Source organism: Ochotona curzoniae, unplaced genomic scaffold (assembly GCF_017591425.1).
Source record: "Ochotona curzoniae isolate NIBS_2020 unplaced genomic scaffold, NIBS_Ocur_1.0 contig_3819, whole genome shotgun sequence".
NCBI classification, from domain to species: domain Eukaryota; kingdom Metazoa; phylum Chordata; class Mammalia; order Lagomorpha; family Ochotonidae; genus Ochotona; species Ochotona curzoniae.
The window spans coordinates 41,695,085-41,720,256 of record NW_024466004.1 but is presented as its reverse complement, the minus strand read 5'-3'; the positions used below and the strand labels follow the sequence as shown (position 1 = coordinate 41,720,256).

Genomic DNA, 25,172 nt, shown 5'->3' with positions numbered 1-25,172 from the left:
AAGCCAATAAACAATTTATTATATTGTTGTCAATGTTAGTTTAAAAATAGTTTAAGAGTGATTTTACTCATCATGCCTGAGGCATTTGGATGAAGTACTAACTGGGGCATTTTAACTGCCAATGCAGTCCAGTGACTGCACTTTGAAAAGGCAATCTGTGTAGCTTGTTCTCCCTTCTGCAAACTTCCCTCTTCTTTCAGAGTAGGACAGGATCTACATATAGGAATGCCACCTGCCATCTTCTTCCATCTAGGGTCTCCTGGATTTCTAAATCTAAGGAATTTCAGTAATCCCAACTAACCTATAATTTTAACAGAGTGAATCCGGACGCTTGAGCTTGGGAGCCTCCCGGGGGAGCAGCGTGGAGAGCTTGCCCCCAATGTCCGAGGGCAAGAGGATGAGTGCTGACATGTCGGAAATAGAAGCTAGGATTGCTGCAACCACAGGTAAAAGGAGCAAAACTGCAGTGCTGTGTTGGCGTGCTAGCTCTAGCTGTTCCAGTGAGGATCTCAGTCTTTCTATAATTTTTTAAAGGAAATAAGTTTATAATGTACTTTCTAAGCTTCTAGGAACAATTTATGCATTCATTTCTCAAGTTCCATAGAAGGAAATTAAGATTTGTAAAACTATCTGATTTATAAAATAGCCCTTCCTAATTACAAAATTTATGAAATCTTCAGTGGTGGAAATAGCTACTAGAAGGGTTTGGTTAACTTGTTTAATTATAAATTGAAAGATAATGATTATTTTATAAGATCTTGAAAAATCTAACATATAAATTTGATTTTATGAAGAACTAGTCAGCACAAAAATAATATTATAGATTTTGTTATTAAACTGGCAGCCATCTCTTTGGATGTGGTTGTTTTGATTTTCCTTGTGCTGGAAGGGAACAGATACTGAAAGTTAATACATTTCTGCTTTAGGAAACATGGGACTGTAAATAAACCAGAAAAAAATTTGTATAATTTTCATACTCAGAGATAAGCAATTAACCTTTTTGTTTATTTGCCTCTAGACTTTTAACTGTATGTGTATTAATGTGTATTTCCATGTGTATTTGGATATGTATTTTTTAACTTACCTAACCAAGTTTGTGTTTTTAGGTCTTGTTTTTTCTTATTTGTTTTTTTTTTCCCTAAATAGAAAAATCATTATTGTGTGTAGATCTCTCTTGAGACTGTAGTCCAGATGAACCATCAAACATATACTTGGTATTCAACTAATCTTGTTACTGATTTTATCAGCCAGCTCTGGAATTTGTTAGATAAAACAAATAGAAATTTGTTAAGGCTTATGTCATTGAGGTACAAGCTTTGTCTGTCACACTTAAACTTGAGTTGTGTTAACCGTGGGGCATCTGATTCATCTCTATGGTGGTGTCCTCTGTCTCTCCATGCTATAGTCCCTGTTGTACAGCATACATTCTCAGGTTTACCTCATGCTCCGAATGGATTGCTAAACTTCCATTCATCACTTTCACCTTTCAGGCCTCAAGAAGAATCAAATAGGAAGGGGAAGATGAAGGGATGTTCAGGCTCTTTGAAGGAGCCTTCCCAGAAGTCTCACCAGACAACTTGCACATAGGTGTCGTTGGCCAGAGCAATGTGGTCAGCTATCTACACATTCCGCTGAGGGGAGGAAGGCTATCACGGCCCCCACAGGGTCATGCTCACATACCCAGGGAACCTTCACTCTTCAGGGATGTTACTCAAGACAGACTTACAAATACTGGTAGTCATCTCACACCAGGCAGTATTATAATAATTTTATATCTTTGCTATGAGTTTTTTCTAGTCAAGTATTAATGTGTAAGTATTTTTTATAGAAGTGATACTTCACCAAGTTAAGGATAACCAGACATTAAAAAATTACTCTCTGCTTTTTTCCTTATGTATAGTTGTACATCCTATGAATTTTACGTAACTCAGATTTTTCAGTGAATGATCTTATTTTAAATGATTCATACACTACAGCCTTTCCTTCTAATACCCTAAACTGGAAACACACAGACAGATTCAGTTGACTAGAAATATGTATGAGTTTTTACACATAAGAAAGCATAGACAGTGTCTACTTTGATTCAATAATCACCTTTAATCACTGAGTTTGTCTTTATAGCTTACTTTAAGAAACACATTGTTTGATTACATACTCTGTACTTGCATGATTAAAACAAATGGCAGCTTGTGTAAGTCCTCTCTTCTTGCTTCCTCCCTCCTCTGCTCCCATTGCAGGTCAGCAGTTTCACTTAGGTAGATTTTTCTGGGTAGTGTTTTTCTTAGGTAGATTGTTTCTGGGAGCACATTTGGAATTTAACTTTCTCACTGCTGTGCAGCTTTGTCTATTTTTCTCTCTGCTGATTAAAACAAGTTTGTGAAACATCTCGCATCGATAGTTGTTTGCTCTCTACTCATGCTATTCCTAAGCATGGATGTAAGGTAGATAGTTCTGCATGCCATTCTGCATGAGATGTTATTAACATGACTCTTGGAAAAGTATTGTGTTTTTGTAGTTCATCGTGTTCTGTGTTACTATTTGTTTGTTTGCATGTATACTGTATGTATGTGTTTTGCAGCCTATACCAAGCCTAAACGGGGCCACCGTAAAACTGCTTCATTTGGCACCATTCTGGATGTCCCTGAGATCGCCATATCAGGTATCATACACCACCTGTGTCGGTCCAATAACTGTGGAACCGCAATAATGATCCTTGGTACCTTTAAAATGCTTCTTGCTCCAATTTTTGTGAGACATGAAAACAGATACCTTGTGTGACAGTGAACTATACACTTACACCAAAACAAGCTTGAAAAAATATCCTCAGATCTACAAAAATGAGGATAAAGTAGAAAGGAAAGTAAACCTTTCACAAAAGGGCCAACACCAACCCAGAACCCTGCACCCAGCAGAAAGAGGAGGCAACCATGGAAGTTTGTTGGTGGTGGTTCCTTTCTTTCCTGTCCTAGTGTGTCAGTTTGGGGCTTCCACAAGGTTTTCTATTTCTGCCTCTTTCTGTTGGTAGCTAGCACATTTAAAGTTAAAAGAGTTGCTATATAAATTTTATCTTTACCTTAGAGGGCAGAATACAAAGTGAAAATAAAATTAAAGGTGAAGTGTGCTGTTTTGCAGGGTATCTTGCCAAAGATTCCTGTAAAATATGTGATCAATTCTGGTTCTGTGTATCATCAGGAAAATCTCACAAACCAAATACTTTTTGTACCTAGCTCACACATGGTACTTCAATCTCTCACATTAATAAACAACTTTTATTTCATAGAGGAATATAAAACACCATTTTCATTAGAAATTGAAATGCATGTTTGAGCTTCAATATTGATTAATCTATTATCCAAATAGTTTCATTTATGTGTCTTCCTGCAATAGATGCCTTTCCACTTCTGTCCCCAATTTTTTTGATAAGGAAATATCCAGTGTTTTCTGCACACATTTATGCATGTAATCTGGGTAGATTCAGCATACCATATTTTGTCTATAATTTGTGGTATTCTGCCTCATCTACTAAACTGAAAACTGTGTCAGTGGAGACTGTGTCTTTGTTTATTATTTTTTTTTGAATCAACAGTAGTTAGCATTAGTTAGCATTAATAGCTAACATTAATAATATGTTTATTTTAAAGAAACACACCATTATTGAGCATCTCATGGCTAAGAGCCAGGATACAGAAATACAAATTGGGAATTTTGTCTATTGCTGTCCAAAAAATAAGGTTGATTTTTACTTAGGAGTATGGTCTGCAAATACTTGCAATCATTTTTCCTCCATGAAGAAAGGTAGTAAGGAACTAGTACTCTGGCTAAAGAAGTGGCACTATTTAAACTTGCTGATGTGCTGAGGTTACCTCAAACCGTTGGAAGGATCAAGAAAATTTAGACAGATGGCCACAATCAGTCCAGGTCTTATGGGTAGGCATTATTAATAAATATGATATGGCAAGATAGCTAGCAACAATAGTATCAAGTAATTTCAGATTTTTTTTTTTTTTTTTGCAGCAACGTAGTTTCTTAGTACAATTTTCTAGAAACTTTTTAAAGTTACCCCCTTACAAGATAACTGGGCAAGAAGAAGAATTTACAGCTGGCAAGTTCTACTGGAATATAGTGGGGCAGCCAGCAGTGCTGCTAACTAACCTTTGTACCAGACAGTCTCCTACAATTAAAAAGTTATCCAATTCAAAATGTCAGTGGTGCTGTAGCTGAGAAACCCTGGTTAGATGCACTCCATAGCCCGCAAAGCAGTTGAAGATCCATCATCTTAACTGAACCTAATGACAGCTTTATCAGAAGAAATCAAAGTCACTACAAATGATGAACTTACGAGTGCTTTTCCCAGACTCACATATGCAAGACCCCAGCCCAGATCTTCTGAGTCCAGATCACATTGATTTTTGCTTTTTTTAAGTCAGAAAGATAATATAATAATTTTGCCAGAGGGAGCAATTCTTCCTTTTGTCTAATATGTTCACTTGGAGAGACTGTTACATTGATTCCTTGTGGAGTCAGGAAAGCTTAATGCTGTGCTAATGAAATGCTGTGGAGGGGAGAGTGTACAGCCTACCAGTTAAGATGCCAGTTGCTCAGACACCCCATATTTTACATCGGAGTATCTGAGTTTAGTACGCAGCTCTAGCTCCTGGATGGCTTACAGCACTATTCAGTATGAACATTTATTCCTGTGATTTGGACAGTTGGGTCCCAAATTTTCCAAATTAGAAGTCTATTTTAGGCTCATACATTGGAACAGAGTATGGGAAAAGAAAATAAATGCTTTAAGTTTTTTCTGTTAAAGCACAATGCTGGAGCTGATATTGTGGCGTAGTAGGTAAAGCTGCCTCCTGGACTCTAACACCCCGTATGGGCACTGGTTCCAGAATCAGCTGCTCCTCTTCTGGTCCAGCTCACTGCTGGTGGCTTAGAAAAGCTGCAGAGGAAGATTTGGATGAATCTTTTGGCTCCTGGGCTTTGGCTTGGCCCAACCCTGACTGCTGTGGCCATCCAGGGAGTGAGCTTACCTACAAGATTTCTCCCTCTGTGTTTCTCTCTCACTCTGACTTCAAATAAAACACACAAACACAATCCAATCTTTTCAGCCAAAGAATTAGAGTTTGTTGTACTTTTATTTAAAGAAAAGGAATTGAATGGTAGATTATTGGATTGCTTTAAGTTTTCTGGTGATTTTTCTTCCAGCATTTAATATGGGCAGTAAAAGCACAGGTCTTGACTTTGCTTTCTGTTTCTTCCCGTCCCTTCATCTCAAATACCCAGATGAAATAGTAAGTTATGACTGTAAGATTCTGTAGTACACTCTGATAATGCCACTTCTGGTGCTAGCAGATATCTAAATTGTATGTTTCTTTTAAAAATCCACATGTCAAAGATGAACAAGTAAAATGCTCATAAGTTACAAGAAAGGAGGAACAGGCTTTTCCACTTTAAAAGCAGAGTAAGTAGTTAACAAAGCAGATCTTTTTTACGGTCAGCAATCAAGGAAGATAAGCAGTCGTGCTCCTCAGCCCTTGCTTGTGTGAATAGAGCACTTAGTAGAAATCAGCTGTGATTATAATACAGTTTGGAATCCACTGGAAAAAAGTGCTTGTGCATATATATAAAACACCTGTAAAAGGTTTAATTGAGCCATTCATCTCCAACTCTAATGTAAAATATGCTGTGCTTCATTTATACTTATGCTTGCCATTGTAAAATGATATGGATTTCTAAAATGTGATTTACGAAAGTACATTTTTGAAAATACTTAAATTACATAAATAAATAAATAAATCTTGAAGATTAGTTGAGTTGGAAATTAGGGACAATTTGTAATTGAACAATTTTTATTCATGTAATTATCTGAATTTCTTTTTTCAGACGTTATTACACTGGTGAATTGCTTTTTGGAAAGTTGGAGGGTCCAGGAAACAAAACCAAATGGACATAGACAAATAGAGAATTCCCATTTTCTGCTTCACCTCAGATGCCCATAAGACTCAAGGCAGGAGCCGGGCCAGGGCAGCCCAGCCCAGCCCTCAGCTGGGAGCCAGGAATACAGGCTATCCATTAGTGGGAAACTAGAATTGGGAGCCAGAGCCTAGTCACTCTGCTATGGGACATTGGGATCTTAACTGACTTGTTAACCAACAGGCCAAACACCTGCCCCTTGATTGCATTTTCAGCACTTGAAAATGTTCTTATATGTTCTGTAGATAAGCAGTGCATTGAAGTGCTTTTCATTTTTTGGCAATTTCCTACTTGCACAGTTAACGTTACAGACAATTGTAAACCTTTCAATAGGGATACCGAGATCCATAGGAAGGTATGATAGATTTTGCCCATTTCTGCCCTGTATAAACACCTCACTTTCAATAAAATTCTGTGTTTGTAGTTAGATAGGAAAGTTAATACAGCGTACAATGAATATTTAGGAATCTGTCTACTATATGGTTAGCAAAAAAAAAGTTCACAAAATAAAAAATCAAACTATAATAAAGCTGATTTACTAAAGGCAAAGTAAAAAATTTGTTTGTTTTACGGAGGAACAAAAAAATCCACTTGTATGGCCTTTGTAAGAAAAGAGCTGGAATTTGTTTAAGCTAGTAAAGGAGTATCAGGTTTGTGTGACTTTAATAAGAACACATATTTTGAAATTGCAAACTAGCTTTAAAATAATTTAATACCACAGTGTATAGTGTTATACATGTTTTTAAATCACATTTTACTTAAGAGAATGTGTCCCACAATTTCTAATGTTCAAAACCTAAGAATCTCAAAATTACCAACATTTTGCTTAAGATGAGGCTGTAGAAAATATAGTGTTGATTGTTAAATGAAGAGCCAAGAAACTTGGAAAGTAAAGCTATCGACTTCTTTAAACTGATCAAGATGTGTGCTTCCTGCAGCAGCAATCTCTGGGTGGATTCTGTGGTAACTCAAAAGGCAGCTCAGATAATCAGTTAGATGTAAAAGAGCAGCTTTTTTAAACAACATAAGTGATCTTTTTTCTGTTCTTACTATAAAAAGCATCAAATTGTCTTCTAGCTTCTGTTCTTAGCTTCTTAATTTTTTTTTGATAGAGGAGAGGTGGGAGATGAATTCCTTTTGTTATGTTTACTTAAAAGAGTCATTCTGAAACAGGATTCCTTATAGAATGAAATACTTAGGCCATCAAAAGCAGGTTTCAGATTCCACGTCAGATACGTGTGTAGGTCGTGTTGCTGTCGTTTCTACATCTTTGTTTACTATGTGTAATATGGATGTGCACATTCCAGAATACCATAAAAATGTCAAGTTAGTGAATTTTTAAATTAGAATTCAGTTATACAAAATTTAGAATCCAAATTTACTGAGCCAGTAATTTTTATTTGTGATAACAGAAATTGATTTTTTTGTTTGCATTCATATTTCTAAATCAATTCTAAATTAATATTGGAGCAACAAGTATTCGTTGATTTTTTTTTCTTTTTTTGCTTTGTCTGAACTGTTTGGATGGTTTCTGCTATGGTTGTGCCAATTAAAATGCATTGCTCGATATTGCTTGCCTTAACTCACGCTTGGATATGTCTCATTTTGTGGCATTAGCAATCAGCTCTTCTTTACCCTGTCAACTTAAAAGTTTTCACATGGCTGTGCTCCTACGCTCCACCTAGTTTTGTTGGAATGGTGATGTAATGGTTTAGAGCACTTGTGCAGGGTGGTTCCTCATATTCACAAATGTTTCTAATCTGAAAAGAGAATTCCAGACACTTTTACAAGCCTGTCTCATCTCTTCTAATTTTAGAATGAGTGTGTTGAATGAAATGTCCCCTAAAATTGCTCCTTAGTCATGGTGATGGGGGTCTTTTTTGTACTTGGTAAGCAATGATATTTGAAAATATTCACAAAAACACCTTGTGTATGATTCAGTGAATGTGTGGTTCTTTTAGTTTCTAACTTTGTGGAATAAAATGAAATTTTAAGTAAATTTGCATTCAGATTATGCAAAAAACATAGCCTATAATGGAAAAAAATGATGATAACCTAAACTTTGAGGGGCGATTATAAGTTTGAGTTTTTATGTACCATACCTTTTATGTATTAAAATTCTTATTTGATTTATACCTTTGTAGTTTGTGTGCAAAATAATGTTAGAATCACATGGATTAACATGCTAAATGATATTAATTGATTGGTTTAAAATAAAATGTATGTGTTTTTGTGTGTGCACTCACACATACTCAGGATTATAGAAATCTAAAATTGTAAAGAATTACTGTGTCTGCTACTTGGATCACACTATCAGATGACACATTCTCAATGCTGCCCACTAGCTGAGAACTTACATAATCTAGTTAACTGTAAGCTGAGAGAATTTAGAATATTTTGTCAGCTGTTACTCAGGGTATTTTGGTGCTTCCTTTTACACAGCTGATTTCTCATCTTAGCAGATACTGTGTAAAGAACCCTATTCCCAAAAAAGTGCTGAGTGAGGCTACTTAATTCATTATGTTTTATTGAAAATTGATGCTTAGAATTCTTTGCTAAATGAATTTTTATTGAATTATCATTAGTATAAAAGTTTCTAAAGTAGAACTAACACAATAGCCCATTTCAACAAGCTGTATTTGAGAAAATAATGACAGTCATTCCTCTCCAGCAGGAAATTTATAGCATTATTATTCACAAATAATAAAAATTACCAGATTCTGTAAAAGCGAATGAAATCCAGTAAGTATGACTTGATGTGATAAATTTAAGCCTGAGCATCCAGTTAGGTCCTGAAGCAAGGTATTGCTGCCAGTTGAAGTCCAGTTGTGTCTTACAACCTGCTAGCTGTCTTGCTGTGAAAACTAACGTAAGGCTCCTGAAATAGATGCCGTCATCAGCCCCAGCCCCCAAGCATTTGTCTATTTAAACACATGACAGAAGATGGTGGAACGGAGTTCAGCAGCTATTCATGTGGTAGGAGTGACTGTATTAGGACATACTCCATCATAGAGCAGCAACTTTTGAGTTAAAACACTGCAGCTGTTACGCTTCCTGTCCTTCCTTGGTCCTCTCTTTCTCAACAAGCTTACTTGTTCTTTTTCTCACAAACATTTTGTGTAGGTCCAAGAAGCAACAAATTCCAACTTCCTTCTGTAGCAATTACACCTTAATTATCTGTTTCAGTATATTTCAGCATTTGGTTTTTCTTAATTTCTCAAAAGGCAACGGACAACCAAGACGTAGATCGATCCAAGACTTGACTATTACTGGAACAGAACCTGGTCAGGTAAGATTTAGCATTCAAATTCCTGTCTTTGAAGAATTATGATAAACAGACATCAAGAATTTGCTCTGATGTGCTTTTCAAAAAAAGTTTTAATTGGCCTAAAATTGTGATACAGAAGTTCATTGGTACTAAACCTAAGTACTTAGAGGAAAATAGCATAAATTGTTTATTTAATTTGAAACGTAATTTCTACAAGTAGGTTTAAATTGTATAGGGAAGAAAGTTGTTTAGCAGTGCTGTGTATTTGTTATGTGGGTTTTGCATGTATCTAATAAGGAAATATTCAACTCTGTAAGGTAATCATTTGTCATTATGATTGTCCTCTACATGAATCAGTGATGTTGTCTGCTTTTTATTAATGAGGAGCATAAATAGTTCCCAGTAAGGTCCCACTCCTCTGTCACACAGGACGCTGGCATACCTAAAGATCTCTTGCATCCTTTAATCTGGCATCTCTGCTGGATTTATGTTTTTGTGACTTTTTCTTGAGGAAATAACTTAGCATGGCTCTTGCCCCAGTGAAGATTTTTATTCTTTGTTGTTCTTAATGCTCTTCTAAAACTGTCACTATCTGTTACTGTTTTATTTGTAAGTGATGCAGAGAGTATTGTTATGGAAGCCATTACTGACTAGTATATAGTGTCAGCCAATCAGATGTTTAAAAGTAATCTAGTCTGAAATTAATACACGTGACAAAACATAACATAGATCATATTCTGTAAAATGAATTAGGAATCCTTATGAGATATTGTGTTTTCATCTTGTTTTCAGTTGTGCTGAAATAAATTTTATGAGTACAATATGCCATCATCTCTACTAGTACTTTAAATCCTAGAAAGATATTCTTCACTTTTGTAGAATAAATTTTCAGGATTCTCTGCAGTCATTAACTAAGTTTTGAACGTGCTTTATAGCAAAAATCACTTGATGAAAGTGACAGATCTCTTTTATATGTACACATACTTAAATATATTTCTGTTACTGTAATATTAGTGATTTTAGTTACTATAATCTTGATTTCACCTGTTTAATATCACTTTTTGTGAGGTCCCCGAACATTTTCGTCAAGTCCCCCATGTTCTCTTTCTGAAATATTTAGATTTTAGTTAGCCCATCTAGTAACTGTTTGATTCTTTAGAGGCTTAACGAGCTCAGCCCTCTGTCTGTTTACTATCACCATTGATATTCCACTTATGAGAACCTCTAGCCAAGTGTTCTCCCTTTGACTAGAAATGAGAAGCTGCCCCCTGAGACATGTCAGGTGTGCTGCAGAGTACTAAAATCCTTGCTGTATATCAGGAGTGGTCCTCAGGTCAAGCATACCTTGTTTCCTCACAAGTTCTGTTTAACTCGGAATTAGATTTCTTATCCCTTTTATTGATAATGCTTTCAAATAGTTAAAGGCACAGGGAGAGGGGATGATTGCACAAATTAGACTATTGCAAAAGATTGGGACTGCGGAGAGTTTAACATAGCACCAAAACTTGTTCCAAAATAATTGAGTTGCAGCCATTGGAGTAGCAGGTTTGTTTGTTTGTTTGTTTTTAAAGCTTATTTATTTGAAAAATGAAGTTATGAAACAAGGAGAGATAGAACAATCGCTTCCATCCTCTAGTTCACTCACCAAATGGCCAAAACACTCAGTGCTGTGCAAGGATGGAACTTCCAATAGTTCCCCCATGATGGGTGGCAGAAACTATGGCCAGCTTTCGGTGCTTTCCCAGGCACATTAACAAGGAGTTGGATGGGAAGTAAAACAGCCAAGACTTAAAGTGGCACTCATGTAGAATGCCACCATTGCATTCTGTGGCTTATTGTGCCACAGGCCAACCTCAGCCACTTTTTTTAAGATTATTTTTATTGCAAATCAGATTTACAGAGAGAAGGAGAAACAGAGATAAAGATGTTCCACCCACGTGATCACTCTCAAGTGGCCACAACAGCTGAGACTATCCAAATCCAGGAGCAAGGAGCTTCTTCCGAGTCTCTCATGTGGGTGCAGGGTCCCAAGAATTTAGACCATCCTCTAATGCTTTCCCATGCCACAAGCAGGAAGCTGGACGGGAAGTGGAGCAGCTGGAACACGAACCTGCGCCCATATGGGATCCTTGGCATGCAAGTTGAGGATTTAATCACTAGGCTACTGCTCTGAACCCAACCCCAGCCATTTTTAAAAATAGATCCACTTCAAGCATTATAACCTTAAAATGTGTCATGTCCAGGTTACTGTCACTGTTCCCAGCCCTGTTAACTACAACAGAGAACACAGGAACTGTCCAGGGAAGAAGACTGAATCCACACCATGCATTTAGAGAAGCAGGCTGAATTCCACACAGAGCTAATAAACACATTTTCATTACTCAGGAAGATAAATTCATTATTTGATAAAGAAAAGTGTTCACAATGTAGATTTCTAAAACTAGAAGGTATTCTAAAGTCTGGCTAAGCAGTGATGAGACAGATGGCTCAGAATTTTTGTTCTGTGTTGTTTTATCTTATTTTTCTCAACCATGGAAATTGATAGCATGAAGGGAAAAAATATGGCTCACCTAAAACAATCATCAAAGGCCAAGAGAGCTTAACGTTATGTCTCACGGGGGAAAATGAATTGAAGCATATATCAATAAAATCTCTTGTATTTTCCATCCATGAACTGAGATTAAACCAGTTGTTTTTATATTGCCATTTCCATTGAGAGAGTGGATAAAGCAAGCTTCTTAACTAAAAGCAAAATGGAAATGTAAGTATGAACAAGTATGTTCTCACATTGTACAGCTCAAATTGTAAGCATGTTCTTTCATTAATTCAGGGGATGTATGGACTATTTTAAGTAAACCAAATATCCTAGAGGTGAAAAAAAGCAGCATCTGGCATCCACAAAGTGACCCGACACTGAGACCTCAGTACTGTCAGAATCTGTTCTAACTGTCAAAGCTAAGCTCAGTTATTGCCCCATTGGACATAAACAGTCTTCTAAAACACTCATATCAGACAAGATTATTCGAAGATAATGTTAAAATAAAACTGAACAAGACCATTTTATCATGTTGTCTAAACACAAAAACCAGTGTTACCAGGCATCTTGTAAAAAATACCAACTATTGCCTTCTCTTGGCTCAAATATGTAACTGTTCCTTCTTAACCCATTGCAAGGTTTACCTTCATTCTTATCTGCCATGCCCCCGGTTGAAGTACCACTGTCATTGAGAGCAGCCAGTCTAGAATGAACCCTTCCTTTGTTAGAGCCTTCTGCAAAATCATTCAGGTGAAGCCCAAATTCTATAATAGTTTATTTATAAAACCCTTTTACTGGGCCACTGCCCTGGGCCCCACGGGATCTTTCTTTGCTGCAACAAATAAGCACAACTCCATTACAAGTGTGTTCCTCTTAGTCTTTGGCAAGTGGACACTGAAAGTACCAATAAAGCCCATTCCCTAAGGGGCTAATTTGAGCAGATCAGATTTACCTTTTTCTTTTGTAGCAGGTGTGCAATTACAGAATAGCTAGTATTTGGTATACTCTTTTTGCTAAGCAGGCTCTTATATAAATCCTGTAAATCTCATTTATTTGAAAGTTGGAAAAGCACCAGAGCTTCTATCTCTAGGTCATTCTCCATAACCTTGCTACAGCTGGGTTGGCCATCCTGGGTTCTCAAATGTGTGTCAGAAACTTCATCACTTGCAGGCATGAGCACTGACTCCCAGGGTATGTGTTAGCAGGAAGCTGGATTCAGGAGCTGGAGTTGGCTGTTAACCCAGATACTTTAATTTAGGACACTGGCAACTTCACCAGCATCATAACTGCTAGGCCAAACACCCTGCCCCCATTATCTCAGTCTTAATTCTTTTTAGTGGGTGCTTTGTATGTTTTCTTTTGCAGGTTGGTTCCTATCATTAGGTTTTGAGTATAAAGAAAATGTAATTTGTGCTAATGTAATCCTAGCAAACTTTAAATGTTTTGACTTCTGGTTGTCTCTATATGTAATCATTTCTATTTTAAATATTTTTCACTGGGGTCCAGTTTTGTGCAGCAGCTAATGAAGCCACCATCTGCAATGCTGGCATCCCTGTAAGCTCTGATTCAAGTCTAGACTGCTCCACTCCCCATCCAGCACACTGTGTGGGAAAGCAGTCGAACGCCCTGCCACTTCCTTGGGAGTCCAGAGTTGTCTTCCAGGCTCCTGTAACCATTTGAGGAGTGAACCAGTGGTGAAAGATCTTTATCTCTCCTTCTCTTGTTATTCTGTGTTTCATGTAAATATTGTCAGTGAGTGTGAGTTCATTTTTCAACAAAACCAATACTAAATATTTATTCTAACAAATTTCTACAGACAACCACACAGATTTATTTTTTATAGATGAGGGGAGCCTTTCTGTGTTGTACTACAATTATACTTTCATGTGTGCCTGCATATACTTTGAGTTGTATCCAACATAAGTTTGCATTCAGGATTTCTCTTGGAGGACTGCAATGAGTAAAAATCACAACTGCATGGTGATGGAGTTCTGTTTATTTTGAATGCTGGACACATTTCATTTTTAGGAAACATTAGGATCTACCTATATTAGTCAAATATGTGACTTTGGGCAAGTTGTTTTTTTCCCTAAGCTTTAGCAACCTTGTTTATAAATGATAAATACCTGGCCCTTGGGGTTGTTATCACATATGAAAGTACCAGACAGATACTAGATCCTAACTTAGATTGTGTGACACCCCCCACCCCACTGTAATGTGCCTCCTAGGGTTCTTGGAACTGTTTCTTGGCTCTCATGATAATGAAACATAAAATAATAATAGCGCTTAGAAAAGAAGGTAAAACTCAGTGACAGTCTGTGCTTTGTAAGAAATAGTGTGATTTGGGATGTGAAAAGTTTTGCCTTAAAATTTGGTCCTTTATCTTGGGGCCAGCAGTGTAGCGTAGCCAGTTATAAGCTGCTGACATGCTGACATCCCATATGAGCACTGGTTGGAGTCCCAGCTGCCACATTTCTGATTCAGCTCCCTGCTAATGCATCAGAGAAAGCAGCAGAAGATGGACCACCCTGGTCACTCACATGGGAGACCCAGATAAAGCTCCTGGCTCCTGGGTTTGGTCTGGCCCAGCCCTGACCAATGTAGCCATGAAGTGGTGAGGCAGCAGATGGGGATGTGTGTGTGTAATTCTGCCTTTCAAAAAAACATTTTTTTGAAAAGTTTTATTTTACATGCTGAGATTTATTTACTATAAGTTTTTATTTTGTTGATGTCGTTTTAAATTTATTTGAGACAGAAACCGACAGACAATCAGTTTCCAGTTGCCGATTCCCTTCCCAGACACCCACAGCAGCTAGGACTGTGCTGGGTAGGAGTTCAGGACCAGTAACTCAGTCTGGGTCTCCTGCTTGGGTGGCAGGGACACACCTCCTGGAGCCATGATTTGCTGCCTTCCACGTTTGCACCGGAGGAAGCTGGACTCCAGTGCGGGAGCTGGGAATTGAACCCAGACACTCCAGTGTGAGACACAGTTGTCTTAACCAGCATCTTAACCATGAGGGTAAACACACCCCTTCTTACTTATGTAAGGCTCATGATTTGTTATACTCTTCAGGTTGAACCTCCTTTAGTATGAATTTTTCTGTTAAAACTCTAAATCAAACATAATAGTTCCCCATAATTATTGTCTCATAGTATGCCTTTCTACTGGGCAATTTAAAAACCATGTAAGAATAATAAACATCTAAAATTTCCACATAAAGAACCATAGTTGAACCTAAATTAGATTGCACCTATATCTTTTAAAAAGAATGTTTTTGCTATGCCTTGTTGCCTTGTTATAGATTCAGTTGAATTATTTGTGACTAACCAAATGAAAAAAGCACCCATTACCAGCTTGTATTTTTAGAAGATATTATTGAAATATTACTTCAGCTAGAGTGTGATATAAATCAGCACTTAGTCTCTGCTTTATTCATGTGTAATTGTAGCAACTAAGATTTCTTAGGGTTTAAAATAGCTTTTAAATGTCAGTCTAAATAGTAGCACTAGGCATTAGTTCTTGACTTAAGAAAATATTTTCCCAGTCTTGCAGGTGAGACATAAAAAGCTATGCTTTATTTCTGTCTGTAAAATAACTCCCAATTCCTTTTTATAAATATAGAGATAAAGTTCTGGGCAAAGGCCAATTCTGGTTCATGTCTACTGATGGTAATTTGCCCCTGTGGTTTAAATTTGGCTTAGGACTCTTGCTGTCTTAGCTTGCTGTGTGGCATTTCTAGACTCCCATAACCACTTTCATATCCAATTCTGCGGTAAGTTTTCTTATATCTCTTAAATTTTGAACTTTGGAAATTGAATAAAGTAACTGGAAATGCCTTGAAGGAAGGAGCAACTTACAGGAGTTAATAGTTGGAGAGTATTTGTGGCCGTCAGAATTTTACCAATCATTTAAAAACAAAAACTGTTATAAAACAATATTTCTTCTAAAGTTAGTTACAAGAAGTAATGTAATTTTAGCTGCAGACTGGTTTAAAATTTTTAAATTGTCAAATGTCAGCTTTCCTTTTGTTTGTCCTCTGTATTTTTCATACATTGAAAAAGTCGTGGCTTTAAATATTTCTTTAGTTTTTTTCATACAAGCAGATTAAACTAAATTGTGATTCATGTCATGTATAGACATACTTAGCTACCTTATGAATTCCAATTTACGTTATAGATTTTCTTACTGATTTAGAGAAAGAGCAGTTTTGAAACTTAAGCTGAAACTGCCTCATTTCTTAGTTTGATAGCTGTAGCAGATCACAGGTGTGACAAAGGAGCATGCACATGGAGTACGAACAGTTTCTTGGGAAGTAGAGTGAAAAGAAATAATGCAAAGCCAAGAGTTTTCTTGGGAAAGAATTAAGCCTAAGGAGTACTGTGATGCATATTAAGTTCAAATTGGCTTACTCATTTTAATATTACAAATGTTCAGTGGCCTCTTTTTTGGCCACATCAAATCCATTATGTTTAAAAAACTAATTCTTGTATCTTCTATTTCTAATAATTAGTACTGATTTTTTTTTTTAATTTAAAGATTTATTTTTTATTTTTATTGGAAAGGCGGATATACAGAGAGGAGAGACAGAGAGGAAGATCTTCCGTCCCATGATTCACTCCCGCAACGGCTGATGCTGTGCCGGTCCGAAGCCAGGAGCCTCTTCTGGGTCTCTCACGCGGGTGCAGGTTCCCAAAGCTTTGGGCTGTCCTTGACTGCTTCCCCAGGCCACAGGCAGGGAGCTGGATGGAAAGCGGGGCTGCTGGGGTTAGAACCGGTGCCCATATGGGATCCCGGGCATGCAAGGCGAGGACCTTAACCACTGCGCCATCACACCGGCCCAGTACTGATTTCTAAATGTCACAATCTCATGTATTTTTCCCTTTAAAATATTAAAGCATTAATGTAAAATTGCAGTGACTCTGAAACCCTCTAATCTGTCACCACTTTAGAAGAAAATTTTCTCTTGTTTTGCATTAGAGATTATGATTATGAGGAAAAAAATTCTTAAATCATCAAGACATGCATTCAATCAGAGAAGATTAAAAGGCTCAGGAATAATTTCGTAATATCTATACGTTTCCAATTATGACAGTGCTATAAAAGTAAGAATTACTCCCACACAGGTTGTGTGTGTTTTGGGTACCAATCAATGGTAAATAAGCATAGCATTAGCCAACAGCTTGTGTTATTACTTTATTCAGTGAGTGTTTATGATAAGGTTATTGAGTATTCAGCAGTTGTCCTAAACCATGAGGATATAGGCTCTGTCCTTAAGAAATTACAGTGGTTTTGAGGAATAAAAACTGAAAGTAGCTTAAAGCATGTCCCTTTCAAGTTTAATGTTTATGTAGAAACTGACTATAAATGTAGCTGACATTCAAAGCAGAGGGGTTAGTATACTAGCATACTTTAAAAAGAACTGTCATTTGGAGCTAGACAGGGACTTGCTAAGTACTACCGGCCTAATCATATATTCCCATCTTGTATTTGCAGCCTTTACTTACTCAGCATTTAGTTAGCATTTTTATTGCGCTAACACACTTAATGTACATCATTTTGCTGCATTTTTACAGCTTAATGAGGTAGGCAGTACTGTTCTTACTTTACTCTTGAGTCTCAGAGGTTTAATAACTAAAGCTGCACAACTCAGAAAGGCAGAGAGGAAACTCGAAACTATGCACTGACTTGTCTCCAAGGCCTGGTTTCTTTCCTTTTACTATTTCTTCTCAACCGCACTTCATAAATGAGAAACCTAAAACTATGGAAGCTCAAATACTTACACAAGTTCCCAGAGCCGTAAGTGGCAGCACTGAAACTGTGAAACCCAGGTCTCCAGAGTGTTAGCTGGACAATATGAGATTGCTAATATTTTACCTTATAAAATTGACAATTTGTGTACATCTGTTTGATACATGCTCTGGGACCTACACCGTATTAGACTTGAATTAAGATGGGATCTAAACTAAAAATCAGGAGGGAAATGACACATGGAACTTTAAGAGGAGAGAATATGGATGGGTGCGGGAAACCTGGAAGGAAAGACTTCAACATCAGAGAATCCCGGAACTGACCCCCTAACTAGCAAATGAACATTTTTATTTTTGGTACAGTGCCAGTCACACTCCTTCCTCAAACAGGGCCTGGTTTTATGTGCAGAGAACTGGAGAAGTGGCAGAAATGACCAATAATACTGAAGGAAACATGAAGTCAAGCCTTTCACAGTGGGGAGATAATAGCAAGAAGGAGAGAGAAAAGCAAAATTGAATAACGTGATAAGCCAGACACCTTTGTGAAAGTAGCATGAAGGAAGAACTTTTGGAAACACCAATTTGACACAGTTAAAAATTATTTTATTTATTATAAGAAAATATCTCAGATCTAAGCCATTTTGATAGGTAAACAAGATGAAAGTAGTCTTTTACCCATTTTTCTTTGAAATTATTTTTTTGTGTTTTATCTCTGAAATTATCATGCAAGTCTCTTGGGCTGTTTAAAATATCCATCGTGGGTTTGCAAGGTTTAAAATCACAGAATTTACTACTGTCTAGGCCGCTAGAAGTCATTACCCTCCGAACCAAGTTTGTGTGCTTACAAGCTAAAAGTGTATTAAGATCTTTGTGATTTATATATATTTTGCTTTCCTTGGGGTGGGGCTCTTTGATATTCAGTAACACTTGAAGAAAAAAGGTACTTTTTAAAAATATAGCATGCGAGAGGCATTTTGATGCAACAAGTGGCTACTTAGAGACCCTGACCCACGTTGGTGAGCATGACTCAGGTGTGACTATTCCATGCTTCCAGTCCAGCTACTTGAACATGCGCCTGCGAGGCAGCGGCTGATTACCCACGGACTTGAGTCGCTTGTGTCCATGGAAGAGTTCCCAGCTTCTGACTTCCAACCAGCCAGTCTCTGCCTTTTTTTTTTTTTTTTTAATTTATTTATTTATTGGAAAGTCAGATATACAGAGAGGAGGAGAGACAAAGAGGAAGTTCTTCCATCCCTCCGATGATTCACTCCCCAAGTGAGCGCAATGGCCGATGCCTTGCCGATCCGAAGCCAGGATCCAGGAACTTCTTCCGGGTCTCCCACATGGGTGCAGGGTCCCAAAGCTTTGAGCCATCCTCGACTGCTTTCCCAGGCCACAAGCAGGGAGCTGGATGGGAAGTGGAGCTGCCGGGATTAGAACTGGAGACCATATGGGATTCCGGCACGTTCAAGGCGAGGACTTTAGCTGCTAGGCCACGCTGCCGGACCCCAGTCTCTGCCCTTTGTGAGCACTCTGGAAGATCTCCCTAGTTTCTCCCTCTCTCGCTGTCAGTCTTCTAAGTAAATAAATAAATAAACCTTTTCTTGAAAACCTGATGTAATCCATTTTACATTACATTATTAATACCCTTCAAGAGTTTTTAATACATGGAAAATCAATATGTAGGCAAGAATATGTATGTAACTTCAAAGTTAAAAAATCAGAGGCCCACATGGGTGTGCATCCCTCTTCAACTGCATGAACAATGTTAAAAGAAATTGGGGGGGGGGAGAGTAAATTGATGTGAACCTACCACCCAGCTTAAGAAATGGACCATTACCATTTCTAGTGAGTGCCCTTGCATGTTCTTTTATCTGGCTGATAAATTATCATCTTTATTCTTCAGCTTTTTTTTTTTCACATTTATTTTTTATTGGAAAGTCAAATATACAGAGAGGAAGATCTTCCTTCCAATGATTCACTCCCCCAAGAGGCCACGATGGCCAGTGCTGTGCCAGTCCAAAGCTAGGAGTCCGGAGACTCCTCCAGGTCTCGCACATGGGTATGGTGTCCCAAAGCTTTGGGCCGTCCTCAACTGCTTTCCCAGGCCACAAGCAGGGAGCTATATAGGAAGTGGGGCAGCTGGGATTAGAACCAGCTCCTGTGTGAGATCCCGGTGCATGCAAGGAGAGGACTGTAACCACTAGGCTACTGTGCCAGGCTCAAAGTACCAATCTAAATGAAATTTATTTGTGTTATGTGTATTTTCCAAAAAAGTGTGTTAAATTTTCATGTTTTATGTATCAATTTAGATTTTTTTTCCTACTTAACTATTGTGATTAATTATATTAATAGATTTGCTAGTGTTAGATTTGTAACCTTTTGTTAGAAAAGTCCATTTTTTCCAGTGGTTTTTATTGCTTTTATAATATCAAATTCTGCTTGATTTTTTTTTTTACTTTTTCATCTCTTTTCATGAACTTAACTAGTCTTTTTTGTGTCACACTATTCTTATCAGGTCTTTGTGACTTTGTATCATGAGCCAGGTATTATTTTTCTATTTTCTGGAATAATTTCTCCTTCCCTTTTTTTTTTTAAGATTTATTTTTCTTGAATGAAAGTCAGAATGACAAACAAAGGAGACAGTAAGAGATCTTCCATCTGCTGATTTACTGCCCAAATGGCCTCAAAAGCTGGGACCCCAGAGTCTTTTCTGGATCTGCTGTGTAAGCTGGCAGACGGTTCAGAGCACCTGCCTATCTGCCGTTTCCTTTCAGGCACAGTAACGAATCCAGAGCAGAACAACAGACATTTGGCTAACAGCTGCTGGGCTGCCTGCATGCCAGGTGACCGCTGAACCCGCAGTGCCGCGCAGCCAAGACAGAGAAAAACTTCTTCATGTGTGATGGAACTTAACTGATAAAAACCTCTGGGTTTGGTGTGTTCTTTTTTTTTTTTTTTTTTTCAAATCATGTGTGAAAAGTTTGATAGTCATGTATTGTTTGGAATTTATTTACATTGTTTGGAATTCATTTAACTTAAACTTTACTACTTAATTTCCAAAAATGTATTAGAAACTATTATTCATTTGAGGAAGCTTATACCGTTCTTTTTCTAGCTATGTATGTTAGATCCCTTGCCTTCAATTGGATGTATCTGTTGTCTCTTCCACTATTTCTGGAAATTTCTTGAGGATTCACAGTAGATAGAATTCTTCCATCCTCCCATCACCACTATAAGCTTATTTGCTCTCTGCTTTTGTGGGACAGGATGTTTTTGGTTTTGTTTTCCTTTTTTTCCTCCAAGTTGCTTACTGTGAGTTTAACGTTTCCAGAGTTTTAGCTCTGATCCAAAGTTTCTTTGGTCTTACTCCCATCCTGCAAAGTTTTTATCTTCTGTTCCACTGACTTTGCCAGGCAGTCAGCAAAAGCACTGGACCGTTGAATGTTCGGTTGAAACCCATTGATGGAGCGTAAGTTCTTGCTGATGTCCTGTCTTGCTTTTTTTGTTGCTGATTTCGAAAGAATGTTTCAGTTACTATATAGCAAGCTCATCAGTTATTAGGAGGTATCATGTGTCTGTAAATACTAACATTGATAATATTCTCAAAAGGTGTATTTTTTGCAGGAGTGCTTGAAGTTCTCAATGAAGAGAAATGGAAGCCTGTCCGGTATCTTTTATTGAAATATTCTCTTACCCTTTTTTTTCTAAGCAAATCGTGTTTTGTTTCCTGTCGCTTTTTACAGGTGAGCAGTAGATCATCCAGTCCTAGTGTCAGAATGATCACTACCTCAGGACCAACTTCAGAAAAGCCAACTCGAAGTCATCCATGGACCCCTGACGATTCCACAGGTGACTTGTCAGTTTTTCACGCGTGTGTTCTTTGTGTGTATCTCTACCCTAGTTTTTACCAAGTTAGGCATTGTTCGGTGTAGTATATTGTACTCTTGATGCTGTAGTATTCCTGTTATGGTACATCCTACTAGGTGATAGCAGTAAAGTTAACATCTTCTAAAAAACTAGAATCAGTAATATGAATAATCATTGTCTTTATCATAGTCTGTTATTTAAAGGACTATGCAATTCGTACCCTAGTTGGGGGGGGAGATTTGTGATCTTTAAAATCATGTTTAGTGATACAGATAGTTCATTGGTATCATAAAATAAATTCTATGAATAGATCTGTAACACCCATTAAAAGTTGTTAAGGCTACCCAACGTGAGCAACTACATGGTCAAAGTATTAGCATTAAAATATACCCCCTGAAAGTATTAATAAAATAGCTTCATTACAGGCAAGCAGAAATGATGTACTATTGTAGAATTAATTTTTTTCCTAAGAAAAGGCCTTGATAAAAGCTCAGCAATAGGGCCCGGCATGGTGGCCTAGGGCTAAAGTCCTCACCTTAAACGCGCTGGGATCCCATATGGGCGCCGGTTCTGATCCAGCAGCCCCACTTCCCATCCAGCTCCCTACTTGTGGCCTGGGAAAGCAGTCGAGGATGGCCCAAAGCCTTAATACTCTGCACCCACGTGGGATACCTGGAAGAAGTTCCTGACTCCTGGCTTTGGATTGGTGTAGTACTGGCCATTGCGGACACTGGGGGAGTGAATCATCAGATGGAAGATCTTCCTCTCCATCTCTCCTCTCTGTATATCTGACTTTGCAATAAAAATAAATAAATCTTTTTTTAAAAACTCAGCAATATATTTATATGAAGATTTTTATTTGTTTTATTAAGTCAGAGAGTGAAAGATGATCTCTTATACTCTAAAAAATTAAACCAATTGAGTTTTTTTTATATTACATCAAATGTGTTATTAATAGTAGCAATTAAGTTGAAATTAAAAAGCTTTCTGCCTTTACAAACTAAAACATGGCAAGTATTAATAGATATTTGGCATGGTTTAGTCAATTACAGCTTAATTGAAAACATTAATGGCGTGGCTTTTCTCTGTGTCATGTAAGAAAGGACTATGTTTAGCCAGGGCTGTACTTTCTAGTTTTAGTAATGTTAAATTTAATGGTGGTAAAAACTCCTCTAACTTTTGCTCTTGGCATATCTGAGACTCAAATTGTCATAGACATTCATCAGTACCCCGTATGTACACAGGATCTGTCATGAATCAGCCCCTCCCCTCTGCAGACAGGGAAATGCTCTTGGCAGATTTTATCACTAGCGCTCACAGGGCAGCCGCTGTTTGGTTCTTGAATTTTCCAGTGTAGGAATACACTCCCTCAGATTAACAGCAGCATTTGCCCAGGTCTGCGTTGAGCTTGCCTCCTAACTTCAGCCTAAACTAATGTAAATACACCAGTTGAAAGTATAAGAGGCTGCCAATTACAGAGATAAAATCCAAATTCTTCTATGTGTCTTTCACTTAGCTAGAAATCCTACCTGGGTCTAACTTGCTTTATTAAACGAATTTTGTCTATGCCTTGAAATAGCTTTAAGTATGTATTTTTCAATTGAAACTCTAGTTTTAGTTTAAAAATTAACTAGTTTATAAAGTTTTTATTCATTTCTTTGAAAGGTTGAATGACATAGAGATGGAGGGACAAAGAAATCCTTTATCCATTGTGTTACTCCACAAATGGCTGTGGCAGCCAGGTCTGATCCAGGCAGAAGCCAGGAACTCTATCGTGGTTTCCCGTGTGGAAGGAAGAGGCCCAGGCACTTGAGCCATCTTCTGTTGCTTTCCCAGGTCCATACTGGAGGTAATGGGAAGCACAGCAGCTGGCCCTGATATCAGTCCTCCCATAGAACATGCCCGTGTCATAAGTGACAGCGTAACTCATTGCACCACAATGCTGGTACCTTTGCAGGATTTCTAAGAAGTATTGGAAACGAGGCTGAACAAATTATATGGAACAGATAGGTAAAGCATTTTTCTTGAACCATCTTCTGACCCAGGAGAAAATTAAGAATATAATTTAAAACAACTGGATCATGTTTTTTTTCATTTAAACAAAAGTTTCTGTGTATTTCCAGACAAGCAGTGTAATAATTTGGTAATCATAGCAGATAATGTTCTTTGGTCTTTAATTATAGTATGATGGGTATATTATGGTCTAATGATGTATAAAGACAGACTTTCATTTCTGGACCCAGAGCAGGAGCCACCTGGGGGAACTCAATAGAAGAGTTCTTGCTGTGAGCCCAACACAATGACTCAGTAGCTAAATCCTTGCCTTGTACGCACCAGTTGGGCACCATTTGATATCCAAGCTGTTCCACTTCCCATTCAGCTCCCTGCTTGTGGTCTAGGAAAGCAGTAGACGACAGCCCAAAGCCTTGGAACCCTGCACCCACATGGGAGACCTGGAAGGAGCTCCTGTCTTCTGGTCAGTTCAGCTCTGGCCATGAGGCTACTTGGGGAGCAAAATCAGCAAATAAGAAATCTTTATCTCTATCTCTCCTTCTCTCTGAAATCTGCCTTTCCAATAAAAATAAATAATAAGCAAATAAGCATCAAAAATTACTATGCTTACAGTCTGAGGGTTCTAATAGTAATAGAGAAAAATCAAGTAAAACCTGGCATAGTCCATTTTTTTTTTTTTTCATAAAAAAGTGATTTTTTTTTTTTTTTAGTCATCAAGTAGAGCAGAGATGGAAATACCCCATGTGAAGAAAAGGCATACTTAACAATAGAAGGTGAAACAAGCTTGATATTGGGAGGGACCCAGAAAGATTTTGCCTGATTTAACTAAACCAATGTGAGTCTCAAGATTGATAAGACGTCGGGAGGAGAATCAGGGTGATGGAATAGGGTAAGGACAGGTTTAAATGGAGAATCATTAGCCATAGTGAAGCAAAGAAGACACTTTCCAGGAAATAGGAAAGGACAGGCCGATGACAGAGGGGTGCTTGGAGACTGATGGACACACAAGAAAACAGCAGACAACAGAGTGGTATTACAATGACCAGATACCCCAATGGCAGTCACTAGCAGTGATCTGAGCTCCAGCAGTGGCCAGAGCTCCACCAGCAGCAAGGGAGGAAGGGGAGTTCACCAGAAACTCGAGAGATAAACCCAGGCAAAGAACTGCCCGTTCTGCTGATTTATTTGCTTTGACCAGAAGCAGACAGCAGCAGATTCCAAACAGGTCATGCAGGAATAGGGGTAGACTTCACAGCCCAGACCCAGTCAGAGCCACATCAAACGCCATTTTATGTAGGGAGGCAAAGGTTGTGGTATGGGAGTGTGAATGCTCTCAGCTGGGAGGAGATTCATTTCTGACTCAGTATACTGCACTGACATGGCATCCTACAGCTTTCACCCAAAATATGTCCAGGTAGCCCCCAGACCTATTGGCTAGCAGATACAAAATTCCATGAGTGGCACATCAGGTGCCATTCTTTTATACACTGGCAAAAACTTGGGAAACTGGAGGGACAACAGTGAGCTACACATGCACTTTCAGCTTAGTGCACTATGCCGGACCCACATGGAAAATAATACCAAATTTGGCATCCTGCTGGTCCCAGCCAAAATAGGTCCAGGTGGTCCTGAGACCTAAAGGCCAGCAGGTTTCGGCAAGATCAGCACCACCAACAGCCAAATTAATTAGGACACCTAGTGTCTTCCTAATCCTGGGAACTACTTGAACTGGAAGTGGGAAAAACATTGTACAGACAATGG

The 25,172-nt window shown here is 38.1% G+C and overlaps 1 protein-coding gene across 4 annotated transcripts in view; it reads left to right on the top strand.

The window, feature by feature from the left end:
- Positions 1-25,172, top strand: part of MAP3K7 (mitogen-activated protein kinase kinase kinase 7) — a 66,288-nt gene that overhangs the window by 30,777 nt on the left and 10,339 nt on the right. For 2 of the 4 annotated variants that reach the window (XM_040983787.1, XM_040983785.1), the window contains exons 11-14: positions 317-446; positions 2,579-2,659; positions 9,201-9,265; positions 21,275-21,380. In XM_040983787.1, coding sequence (XP_040839721.1) covers positions 317-446; positions 2,579-2,659; positions 9,201-9,265; positions 21,275-21,380 — 382 coding nt within the window. The remainder of the gene's footprint in view (positions 1-316; positions 447-2,578; positions 2,660-9,200; positions 9,266-21,274; positions 21,381-25,172) is intronic. The other 2 variants (XM_040983788.1, XM_040983786.1) reach the window with 1 other exon arrangement.